The sequence below is a fragment of the Mustelus asterias genome, unplaced genomic scaffold (assembly GCF_964213995.1).
Source record: "Mustelus asterias unplaced genomic scaffold, sMusAst1.hap1.1 HAP1_SCAFFOLD_42, whole genome shotgun sequence".
NCBI classification, from domain to species: domain Eukaryota; kingdom Metazoa; phylum Chordata; class Chondrichthyes; order Carcharhiniformes; family Triakidae; genus Mustelus; species Mustelus asterias.
Genome location: NW_027590119.1, coordinates 1,515,472 through 1,528,629, shown reverse-complemented (window position 1 = coordinate 1,528,629; position 13,158 = coordinate 1,515,472). Strand labels below are relative to the sequence as shown.

Below are 13,158 nucleotides of genomic sequence, written 5' to 3'. Positions count from 1 at the left end.
ACACCGACACCACGGAGAAACCGTGGATATGTGGGGACTGTGGGAAAGCATTCACTTGCCCATCCAAACTGGAAACACATCGACGCACCCACACTGGGGAGAGACCTTTCAACTGCTCCATGTGTGGGAAGGATTTCACTCAGTCATCCAACCTAGCATTACATCAGCGTGTTCACACTGGAGGGGCCGTTCAGCTGCTCTGTGTGTGGGAAAAGATTTATTCAGTCATACAATCTAGCGTTACACCGGCGGGTTCACACTGGGGAGAGGCCGTTCACCTGCTCCGTGTGTGGGAAGGGATTCATTAATTCCTCTAACCTAGTGGCACACCAGCGAGTTCACTCCGGGGAGAAACCATTCAGCTGCACTGACTGTGGAAAGAGTTTCAGACACTCAGGCAGTCTCACTGTACACCAGCGAGGTCACACTGGGGAGAGGCCATTCACCTGCTCCGAGTGTGGGAAGGGATTCATTGATTCATCTCAGCTGCTGAAACACCAGCGAGTTCACAAGTGAGGGCAGGGATTGGATTCTGCTGTTATTGCTGCTGTTAATGACAACCAGGACCTTTCATTCTGACAGCTGGAGTTTGTTTCTGCTGATATTAATACACCCAGTAACTGGGCTGGAGTTTAATATTCTGGATCTGGAGCTGATTGCGTTCTCTGGGTTGCAGTGTCCCTTTAAGAACCTCTGTCTGCGACCTTTCCCCATAATTCAGCAACTCGCATCAGAAATTAATTTACAACAGGATTCTGAACTTCTTATTTCAATCCCAAATTGATCTTTGGTACAAACTTTACAATTCAGTGTCTGAGAGGTTCCATTGATTAACATCTCCAATTAAAATGCTGATTAATCCTTGCTGACGTGCACATTATACACAGTGACACCTCCATTATCCACCAGAAAGAAGAGGAATGAAAATTGGTGGAGAATCGAGAGATCCCAAATCTTACCCCTCCACTCTGGTACAGAATTCTCTCTCTCCCCCCCCCCTCCCTCCCCCTCAACCCGGGAGTGGAGACAAGTTCAATCCAAGTAACAGACTGTAAGAAATTGCTGTCTAATAACTTTATAACATTTTCAGAATATTCTGGATTATAGAAGCAGCTCACTCTCTGTCTTGTGAAGAAAGCTTCCATCGCAGCTCTGATGAAGGGTCATCCAGACTCGAAACATTGGCTCTATTCTCTCCCTCCAGATGCTGTCAGACCAGCTGAGATTTTCCAGCATTTTCTGTTTTTGAAACACAGGACAGGCTTGCTATCTCTGCCAAGGACAATGTCACTAGTACAGACCCTGAAACAAGAGATTTATAATCCTGATACGATCGGATCTCATGACCCGTACATAAACCAACTGCCTGTGTGAAGTTTAAAACAGGCTCTTGAGAGCAAAGAGATTTTGAAGTGATCTGTACTGACTTCAGCCCAACACCCGCACTCTGGCTCACACCAGTAAACCATTCAGAGGAGACTGCAGCCACCAGCTACAGAGACCAGCACTCACTCTGTGTCATCTGTCTGTTTGTCCTCTGGGATTGGTAAATCATTTTCACCTGCCAGTTTGTGGGTTTCTCCTGTTTATTTAGCTTCTGCATCATATTCAAACTGTTGCTTCTCAATGAAATACTTCAAATCACTTCTGAGCTCAACACTCTTTTTGGGTACTCTGTGATTTGCGGAGCTAAATCTCACAAGTTCGGAGTGGGATCAGTCTTCGTTAAACATGAATGGAGAAGTTCCTAAGTGAAGCCAGGACTATACAATGGCACTGCCTCTCTACAGGGAATGACTGATAGATAATCTGACAGAGAAAACAGGCAGGCCGGGGCTGAGAGATATCCTGGGGATTGGAGAAGGTGGTGATGGGGATTACGAGTAAATCCTATATAATAGGATTTCTAAACCAGTTCAGAAAGGAGAAATTAAGTTGAAGAGGGTCCAGTATCAGTTAGAAAATATCCACAAGGTGGATGCAGATGAACAGGGAGCTGGAGAATATTTAAAGTCCGTGCATGAAGTTTTGTTTGAACCAGATGTATTGACAACATGTCAATAATTTAAAGTTGTGTGAGATGACCTGCACGGTGGGGAGGATGAATCAAAGTTGATCGTTATCAAATTTACTGGAAAAGGTTTTATAGTTATTCTTAATGGCAGCTGAAGGGTTTGTGTTGCTGATTCTGATCATTCAAGGAGGTTTACGATGTTATCCATGGGATGTCATCAAAAAATGAGGAAAACAAGTTCATAGTTTAGAAATAGCGAGGTTAGTAAGAAATTAGTGAGAATTCAGTAAGATATTCCTTTTCAAAAATAGAAAATGGGAAAATCTCAATAAGTCTGACAGCATCTGTGGAGAGAATTTAGCCAACGTTTTGAGGCAGGGAGTCAGTCAGACTCGAAACATTGGCTCTATTCTCTCTCCACAGATGCTGTCAGAAGTGTTGGAATTTTCCAGCATTTTCTGTTTTTGTTTCAGATTCCAGCATCTGCAGTATTTTGCTTTTATTCCCTTCTCAGGGTGCGGAGATCTGTATGGAATCACTATGTGATAATATATTTAGCAATGTATTGAATATTAAAAGAATATCTCTCTCTTTCTTATCAGGAAAGCTTCCTGGGGTGACAAACACAGGACAGTGTAGGCCTGTTATATCTGCCAAGGACATGTCACTGACACAGAATCGGAAACAAGACAAACTTGATAGGGTTGAGGGGTTCTCAAAACCCACATGTAAACCAACTGTCTGAGTAAAGATTAAACAGGATGTCCGAGCAAGTGATGAGCCACAAAATGACTTAATGGACAATGGAAATAGGAGGGATTACCTTGAATATCTGCCCCTGACTGAAGGACAATTGAGTGAGTGACAAAAAACTCTCAGAAATTTGGTTTATATATGGCCACTTGAGAGGGAAAAATCACAGACAGCAGAGAGCTTCTCAAAGTGATTCATCCATCCACATTTGTTCCCCTTCATTGGAAGTGTGAATGAGGTTTGTAGATGTGGCCTAATGTACAAAACAATGAATGATGACACTTCAAAATGGAAAGTTCCACTCAACCCCCCCTGAACCAACAAATGGAGTGTTTGTTGCCATGGCAGCACGCTGCCCTGGAAGCGGCTGCGGGGCTGATGAGACGGTCGCACACCTCCTTGTGGAATGTGCCTTTGCAAAGAAGGTCTGGAACGAGATGCAGTGGTATTTGTCGCGGTTCGTCCCGGGCAGCTCGGTGACGCAGGACTCTGTGCTCTACGGGCTGTTTCTGGGGACGCACACCGAGACAAATATCAACTGCTGCTGGAGGGTCATCAACTCGGTGAAGGACGCACTTTGGTCCGCCCGAAACTTGCTGATCTTCCAGCTGAAAGAATTGTCCTCGACCGAGTGTTGCAGACTGGCACATTCCAAGGTCCAGGACTACGTGCTCAGGGACGCGCTCAAGCTTGGGGCAGCCGCTGCCAAGGCACAATGGGGAAAGGCCACCGTGTAAAGCGTCTCAACCGAGGCAGACCGAGGGCCTGGTAACTGCAGAATACCCTCGGCCTGCGTAACTGTGTGCCAACCTGAAAAATAACGGCACACAGTAAACTCTGATGTATGTACATAGTTTTAAGTAATGAAATGTAATGAATGTAATGTTTTGTCAATAAGCACTGTATTGTACTGTAAAAATGATTCTTTTTTGCACTGTTTGTAACTTTTGGATCTGTCATTTTGCAATGTTTTATTTGAGAGTTTTTTTTAATGAATAAAGTATATTTTTGAAATAAAAAAAAGTTTGTTGCCATGGCAGCTGAGTGCATTCTGCATTTCTATATCTCCATCCTGGATTTTTTGCTGATTATTTTAAAGTTGTGTTCTGCAGTTACCAACCATCCTGCCAATGGATACAGTTTCTCCCTGTGTGGATGAAAACTCCTCAGAAGTGTCCACATCTCTATTAAATCATTCCTTAACTTTCTCAGCTCGAAAGAGAACTTCAGTCTCTCCACAGAACTGAAATCCCACTTCCCTGATACTATTCTGGGAAATTTTCCCTGCACCCTCTCTAAGGCCTTGACATCTTTCCCAAAGTGAAATTTAGAACTCAGAATTTAACACTATTTCAGCTGAGGATTAATCCTTGATTTATAAAGATTCACAATAACTGCCTTGCTTTTGTAATCCATGTCTCCATTAATAAACCGAGGACTCCATTAGTTTTATATTTAAACAGCTTGATCAACTTGTCCTGTCGCAGTCAAGCATTTGTGTACATCCACTCCCAGGTCACAGTGTTCTTGCATTCTGTTTAAAGTTGTCCCATTTAGATTATTCTGCCTCTCCACATTCTTCCTTCCAAAATTCACCATTGAATATGAATCACTTTGGGATGTTCTGAAAGGTTCTAAATGAACACAAGAAATTTATTTCTCTTTCACAGCTGATTTAAGGTTGTAGATTTTGCTTCAAAGAGTAAATAAGGATTGATTTCAGAGTTAATTATTTGACTGATCAGGAACAATTTCAGCTGGGAGTCAGTGAATTGAGAGGAAAGATCCCAGACAGCGGCTCTTCAAGGTCCACAACAGTTCAATCAGCTCCAGTCTCAGCTCAAGAGAGCTCAACAACTCCACACACTGTCCACTGGGGAGTTCCCCTGCTGTATAGAATCGTAGAATCCCTACAGTGCAGAAGGAGGCCATTCAGCCTATTGAGTCTGCACCGACCACAATCCCACCCAGACCCTATCCCAGTAACCCCACTCTGCTAATCCCCTGACACTAGGGCCAATTTAGCATGGCCAATCAACCTAACCCGTACATCTATTGACTGTGGGAGAAAACTGGAGCGCCCAGAGGAAACCCACACAGACACGTGGCGAATGTGCAAACTCCACACAGACAGTGACCTGAGGCCGGAATTGAACCCGGGTCCCTGGGGCTGCGAGGCAGCAGTGCTAACCACTGTGCCACCGTGCAGTGGGACCAACATTCGTGTTTTAACTAACATCACCATGGATTGATCAGTTGAACTGATTGCTGTTTGTGGAATCTTACTGTGTACAAACTGACTGCTGGGATCAGTAACAACTTGTATTTATAGAACACGTTTAATGTGATAAAACATCCCAAGGTGCTTCAGAGGAATTTTGTAACAAAATACTGAGTCACACTGGGTGACGTGAACAGATGGTCAAAGCTTGATAGGAGTGGGAGATTTTAATGAGAATCTTTAATCAGGAGGGAGGGAATGGAGGGACAGAGAGGTTTAAAAAGAACATCGAACAGTACAGCACAGAACAGGCCCTTCGGCCCACGATGTTGTGCCGAGCTTTGTCTGAAACCCAAATCAAGCTATTTCCTCCCTATCATCCCGAAATACTCCATGTGCCTATCCAATAGCTTCTTAAATGTTCCTAAAGTTTCTGACTCCACTATCCCTGCAGGCAGTCCATTCCACACCCCAACCACTCTCCGAGTAAAAAACCTACCTCGGACATCCTTCCTATATCTCCCACTATGAATCCTATAGTTATGCCCCCTAGTTACCACTCCATTCACCCGAGGAAATAGTCTTTGAACGTTCACTCTATCTATCCCCCTCATCATCTTATAAACCTCTATCAAGTCTCCTCTCAACCTCCTCCGCTCCAAAGAGAAAAGCCCAAGTTCCCTCAACCTTTCCTCATAAGACCTGCCCTCCAAACCAGGCAGCATCCTGGTAAATCTCCTCTGCACTCTTTCCAGTGCACTCTTTCCTTCTTATAGTGAGGTGATCAGAACTGCACACAATATTCCAAATGTGGTCTCACCAAGGTCCTGTACAGTTGCAGCATAACCCCACGGCTCTTAAACTCAAACCCCCTGTTAATGAACGCCAACACACTATAGGCCTTCTTCACGGCTCTATCCACTTGAGTGGCAACCTTCAGAGATCTATGGATGTGAACCATATTTAAACCATGTTTAGGGAGGGAATTTCAGAACTACACACCAGGACAGACATTAATGATGGAGTAATTAAAATCAGAGATGTTCAAGAGGCCAGAATGAGAAGAGCACAGATATCTCAGAGGGTGTGTTATTGGAGATTAGAGATTGGGAAGGACAGGCCGTGGAGGGATTTGAAAACAAGGATGTAAATGTTAAAATCAATGCATTACCTGATGTGGACCCGATGTAGTTCAGTGAGCACAGGATGTGATGGTGAACAGCACACGGGCAGCAGGGTTTCGGATAATCACAAATGTGGGGAGGCGATGGGCTGGTGGTATTGTCGCTAGACTATTGTCAATGTTTTGGGGACCCCGGTTCGAATCCTGCCACTGCAGCTGGTGGAATTTGAATTCAATAAAAAATATCTGGAATTAAGAATCTACTGATGACCATGAAACTATTGTCGATTGTTGGAAAAACCCATCTGGTTCACTAACGTCCTTTCGGGAAGGAAATCTGCTGACCTTACCTGGTCTGGCCTACATGTGACTCCAGACCCACAGCAATGTTGGCTGACCCTCAACTGCTCTCCAGGGCCAATTAGGGATGGTCAATTATTGCTGGGCAGCCAGTGATGCCTCCGTTCCACAAATGAATAAAAAAGACATGTTTAATGTGGGGGTGGGGTGAGTGAGAGAGGCTGGTCAGGAATGGATTGAATCATCCAGTTTAAGTGTAACACGGGTATGGATGAGGGTTTCAGCAGCAGGTGGGGTGGAGACAGGCGACATTATGGAGATTGAAATATCTGGGATCAGTGATGGGGTGGAAATGTGGTCAGAAACTCATCTTGACATCAAATCTGGCACGGAGATTGTGAAGAATGTGGTTCAGCCTCAGACAGTTCCCAGGGAGAGGGATGGACTCAGTAGTTAGGGAATTGTAGTGGTGACTGATCTTCCCAATTTTTAACTGGAAGGAATTTCTGCTCATCCAGTAGTGTATGTGGGATAAGCAGTTTGTTAATTTAGTAACAGTGGAGGAATGGAGGGGGAGGGGGGTGAGGTTGAGCTGGGTGTTGTCAGTGTACAGGTGAAAACCAACACGGTGCTTTTGGATGATGTCACCCAGTGGCAGCTTGTAGATGGGAAATAGGAGGGGCCAAGGATAGATCCTCGGGGGACACCTAGTTCAGGGGGTTTGGAGAGGAAAAGGAGGTTGGAGAGGAGGTAAAAGATTGTTTTTTCAGAGTGTGTGGTGACAATGGATTTAAAGGTGAGAAGGCTCGGACTAGAAGAGAATGAGAACTGTAAAGAGTATTGATTAATATGGAGGAGGTGAATGGTCAACAGCTTCGTAGGAATAAGGTCAATGGAACAGAGTGGGGGGTGGGGGGAATGTCATGGACAAGCTGAGTCCGACAGGACATAAGGGAGAGATGGGAGGGAAACTGGAAAAAGATGCGAGTTCCAGACTTAGTGGAGGACAGTTTGGCCGAGTGTGAGAGGGAAGCAGCAGAGGCAGCTGATCAGATTGCCTCAATCTTAGTGACAAAAAGCTCTTTGAGCTCCTCACACTTGTTGTTGGAGGTGAGGATGGAGGAGACAGGGGAGGGGGTGAGAATTTTAACAGGAACTAACTTGTAACAGCTATTAAAAAGATTCAGCACAGTGTACTTTACACAAACTATTTTTTCAAAGCAAAAATATTAGCCCCTGTAACTGGGCTGGAGTTTAGAAATAGGAGCAGAAACAGACCCCAATGAACACGGTTCAGTCCTGGATGTGATTAACAGCAAAATCCAGTCACTGTAGTTCCACATGAAGTTGCTGGTGTCTCAGCAGGTAGGATGACCGAGTGAATCCCTTTCCACATTCGGAGCAGGTGAATGGTCTTTTCTTGGTGTGAGTGCGCTGGTGTACAGTGAGTTCAGATGACTGCCTGAACCCAGTCCCACAGCTGGAGCACCTGAACAGTCTCTCGTCAGAGTGAACTCGCTGATGGCAAATCAGATCCCAGCGTCTTTTATAACACTTCCCACAGTCCAGACATTGGAAAGGTCTCTCGTCAGAGTGAACTCGCTGATGGCACATCAGATCCTCAGAACCTTTAAAGCCCTTCCCACATTCCTGACATTTAAATGGTCTCTTGTCTGCGTGAACTCGCTGATGTCTCAGCATGTTGGATGAATCAGTGAATCCTTTCCCACACTTGGGGCAGGTGAATGGTTTCTCCAAAGCGTGAATTCGCTGGTGCTTCAACTGGTTGGATAAATCATTGAATCCTTTCCCACACACAGTACAGCTGAATGGCCTCTCCCCAGTGTGAACTCGCCGGTGTCTCAGCAGGCTGGATAAATCACTGAATCCCTTCCCACACTCGGAGCAAGTCAATGGTTTCTCAGCGTTAGTGCGTTGATGAATTTCCAGCTCAGATGGGGAACAAAATGACTCCTTCCAAGTGTGAACACATTTATGTTGCGACAAGCCTGAGGATCGACTGAAGCCTCGTCCACACACACAACAGGTGTATGGTTTCTCCCCACTCTGAACGGTGCTTTTTCCTTCCATGTTCAATACTCGATGATATTCAGTTACAATAACTTGGGCAACTTTGTCGGATCCTGATGTGATGTTTGGTTTCCCGTCTCCCTAATACAAACCTTCCCCTTTGAAGACCCTATAAAACTGATTTAAAACAGAAAAGAGTGAGTGAGAGAGAACCCACAAAAACAGGTTGTGAAATGGAGCTGAATGAATGCAGTAATTTGTGGGGCCGGCACGAGGAAAGAGTGACCATAAAAACTGCTGGATTGTCATATAAAACACAACTGACTCACTGAGGTTCTTCAGGGAAGGGAAGCTGCCACACGGTCTGGGTCTTCACAAGACTCTGTCCTCTTTGAGGGGAGGAAAGTGAGAGAGGATTTGGGAGCAGAACAGAGGAGAGGGATTTTATATTTGTACAAATAAACCAGGATTTTAACAGATTCTCCTAAGACCAGGATATCCACACTAACTCCCTGTTGCACCTTGATTGTCGTCATTGTCAACAGTCCCTCGATTTGAGGATGATATTTATCATCATAGAATCCCTACAGTGCAGGAGGAGGCCATTCGACCCATTGAGTCGACACTGACTCTCTGACAGAGTACTTTACCCAGGCCCTCTTGCCCACCCAAGACATTGGTAAGGCCACACTTGGAATACTGTGTACAGTTCTGGTCACCCTGTTATAGAAAGGATATTATTAAACTAGGAAGAATGCAGAAGAGATTTACTCGGATGCTAACAGGACTTGGTGGTTGAGTTATAAGGAGAGGCTGGATAGATTGGGACTTTTTTCTCTGGAGCGTAGGAAGCTGAAGAGTGATCTTATAGAGGTCTATAAAATAATGAGGGGCATAGATCAGCTAGATAGTCAATATCTTTTCCCAAAGGTAGGGGCGTCTAAAACTAGAGGGCATAGGTTTAAGGTGAGAGGGGAGAGATACAAAAGGGTTCAGAGGGGCAATTTTTTCACGCAGAGGGTGGTGAGTGTCTGGAACAAGCTGCCAGAGGTAGTAGTAGAGGCAGGTACAATTTTGTCTTTTAAAAAGCGTTTAGACAGTTACATGGGTAAGATGGGTATAGAGGGATATGGGCCAAATGCAGGCAATTGGGACTAGCTTAGGGGTTTAAAAAAAAAGGGCAGCATGGATAAATTGGGCCGAAGGGCCTGTTTCCATGCTGTAAACCTCTATGACCTATCCCCGTAGCCTCACAGATTTATCTTAGCCAAGTCCCCTTATCTCCACATCTTGGGAAACTAAGGGGAAATTTATCATGGTCAATCCACCTAACCTGCACATCTTTGGACTGTGGGGGAGAAACTGGAGCACCCGGAGGAAACCCACGCAGATGCAAGGAAAACATATAAACTCCACAGAATTTCACAGTAACTTAATTGCAGTGTTAAAGTAAGCTTACTTGTGACACTAATAAATAAATTAACTTAAGTCACCCAAGCCAGGAACAGGAACTGAAACTGGATCCCTGGCACTGTGAGGCAGAAGTGCTAACCACTGTGCCACCATGTCGCTCATGTCTACTTAGGGTTGTGAGTTTCACCATGGTTCTTCATGTGACTGAACAAACCCACAGATCTATAAATACTTAGCCAAAAAGATGTCTAGGTTAGCTGGATTCGCCATCCTAAATTGCCCCTTAGCGTCGAAAGATGTGCATGTTAGGGGGATTGGTGGGGTTACGGGGATAGAGCGGGCGTAAAATGCTCTGTTGGAGAGAGAGTGGCACAGTTGGTTAGCACTGCTGGCTCACAGTGCCAGGGGCCTGGGTTCGATTCCCAGCTTGGGTCACCTGAGTGGAGTTTGTACATTCTCCCGGTGTCTGTGTGGGTTTCCTCCGGGTGCTCCGGTTTCTTCCTACAATCCAAAGATGTGTGGATTAGGTGGATTAGCCATGCTAAATTGCCCCTTACTGTCAGGGGGACTAGCTAGGGTAAATGTATAGGGTTATGGGGATAGGTCCTTGATGGGATTGTAGTTGGTGCAGACTCGATGGCCAAATGGCCTCCTTCTGCTCTGTAGGAATTCTATGTTGCCAGGACGTTCCATGAGGGAGTGGGATTCGGAGAGCAGGATTTGCTTCCTTTTCTTTCCTGCTCTGGCACCACTCTGTCTGATCAAGAAGACAGTGGGACTCAGAGAACAAAGAAAATTACAGCACAGGAACAGGCCCTTTGGCTCTCCAAGCCTGCACCGACCATGCTGCCCAACTGAACTAAAACCCCCTACCCTTCCGGGGACCATATCCCTCTATTCCCATCCTATTCATGTATTTATCCAGATGCCCCTTAAAATTCACTGTTGTATCTGCTTCCATTACCTCCCCCGGCAGCGAGTTCCAGGCACCCACCACCCTCTGTGGAAAAAAACTTGCCTCATACATCTCCTTTAAACCTTGCCCCTTACACCTATGCCCTCGAGTAATTGACTCTTCCATCCTGGGAAAAAGCTTCTGACTATCCACTCTGTCCATGCCCCTCATAATCTTGTAGACTTCTAGCAGGTCTCCCTTCAACCTCGGTCGTTCCAGTGAAAACAAACCAAGTTTCTCCAACCTCTCCTCATAGCTAATGCCCTCCATGCCAGGTAACATCCTGGTAAATCTTTTCTGTACCCTCTCCAAAGCCTCCACATCCTTCTGGTAGTGTGGTGACCAGAATTGAACACTATACTCCAAGTGCGGCCTAACTAAGGTTCTATAAAACTGCAACATGACTTGTCAATTTTTAAACTCAATGCCCCGGCTGATGAAGGCAAGCATGCCGTATGCCTTCTTGATTACCTTCTCCACCTGTGTTGCCACTTTCAGTGACCTGTGTACCTGTACACCCAGATCCCTCTGCCTATCAATACTCTTAAGAGTTCTGCCATTTACTGTACATTTCCTATCTTTATTAAACTTTCCAAAATGCATTACCTCACATTTGTCTGGATTAAACTCCATCTGCAATCTCTCCGCCCAAGTCTCCAACCAATCTATATCTGCTGTAGCCTCTGATAGTCCTCATCGCTATCCACAAATCCACCAGCCTTTGTGTCATCCGCAAACTTACTGATCAAACCAGTTACATTTTCTTCAAAATCATTTATATATATTACGAACAGCAAAGGTCCCAGCACTGATCCCTGAGGAACGCCACTTGTCCCAGCTCTCCATTCAGAAACGCACCGTTCCACTGCTACCCTCTGTCTTCTATGACCGAGCCAGTTCTGTATCCCTTGCCAGTTCACCTCTGATCCCATGCGACTTCACCTTCTGCACCAGTCTGCCACGAGGGACCTTGTCAAAGGCCTTACTGAAGTCGATGTAGACAACATCCACTGCCCTACCCTCATCAATCATCTTCATCACTTCCTCGAAAAACTCGATCAAGTTAGAGACATGAACGCCCCTTCACAAAACCAGGTTGCCTCTTGCTAATACATCCACTTATTTCCAAGTGGGAGTAAATCCTGTCTCGAAGAATCCTCTCCAATAATTTCCCTACCATTGACGTAAGGCTCACCGGCCTGTAATTACCTGGATTAATCTTGCTTCCCTTCTTAAGCAAAGGAACAACATTGGCTATTCTCCAATCCTCTGGGACCTCCTGTGAGACTTCTTACTGTACCTCCCCTGTAGCCAGTGAGGATACAAAGATTTCCCTCAAGGTCCCAGCAATTTCCTCCCTTGCCTCTCTCAGTATTTTGGGGTATATCCCATCAGGCCCTGGGGACTTGTCAACCTTAATGTTTCTCAAGAACCCCAATACCTCCTCCTTTTTGATCTGAACATGACTCAAACTATCTATACACCCTTTCCCAGATTCATCATCCACCACCAAGTCCTTCTCTTTGGTGAATACTGACGCAAAGTACTCATTTAATACCTCGACCATTTCCTCTGGTTCCATGCATAGATTCCCTCCCCTGTCCTTGAGTGGGCCAACTCTCTCCCTGGCTACCCTCTTGCTCTTTATATATGTATAAAAAGCCTTGGAATTTTCCTTAATCCTGCTGGCCAATGATTTTTCATGACCCCTTTTATCCCTCCTTACTCCTTGCTTAAGTTTCTTTCTAATTTCCTTGTATTCCACACTTGCTTCGTGTGTTCCCAGCCTCCTAGCCTTGACAAATGCTTCCTTTTTCTCTTTGACTAGGCTGACAATATCGCTCGTTATCCAAGGGTCCCAAAACTTGCCATACTTATTCTTCATCCTTACAGGGTTTATGCAGTTTGATGGACAAGTTGTCTCCATTCTGAACAATGAGAAACAAGTTCCTCTCACCGAAGCTCAGTAGCAGCCGTGTGTACTATCTACAAGACGCACTGCACGAATTCACCAAAGGTCCTTAGGCAGCACCTTCCAAACACACAACCACTTCCATCTAAAAGGACAAAGGCAACAGAGGCATGGGAACACCACCAGCTGCAAACTCCCCTCCAAGTCACTCACCATCCTGACTTGGAAATATATCACCGTTCCTTCGCAGTCGCTGGGACAAAATGCTGGAATTCCCTCCCGACCAGCAGGGTGGATATACCTGCACCACATGGACTGCAGGGGGTTCAGGTCACAAAGGTCGCCGCTCCTGCGCCGTACTGCCCCCTACAAATATGGCTTCCGCGCCTGCCTGCTGCTACACTTCGCCCCTGACAAAGATGCCGGCCGCACATGC

The 13,158-nt window shown here is 45.6% G+C and overlaps 2 protein-coding genes across 2 annotated transcripts in view; one reads left to right on the top strand and one right to left on the bottom strand.

The window, feature by feature from the left end:
- The window catches only part of LOC144482717 (uncharacterized), a 77,565-nt gene that overhangs the window by 34,800 nt on the left and 29,607 nt on the right, over positions 1–13,158 (top strand). The window lies entirely within an intron of this gene.
- LOC144482791 (uncharacterized) lies at positions 7,366–13,068 on the bottom strand. Its single transcript, XM_078201654.1, has 2 exons — positions 12,936–13,068; positions 7,366–8,619 (listed from the first exon to the last, which is right to left on the bottom strand). Exon 2 carries the CDS (start codon positions 8,500–8,502, stop codon positions 7,738–7,740), a length of 765 nt encoding a protein of 254 aa, XP_078057780.1. The 5' UTR covers positions 8,503–8,619; positions 12,936–13,068; the 3' UTR covers positions 7,366–7,737.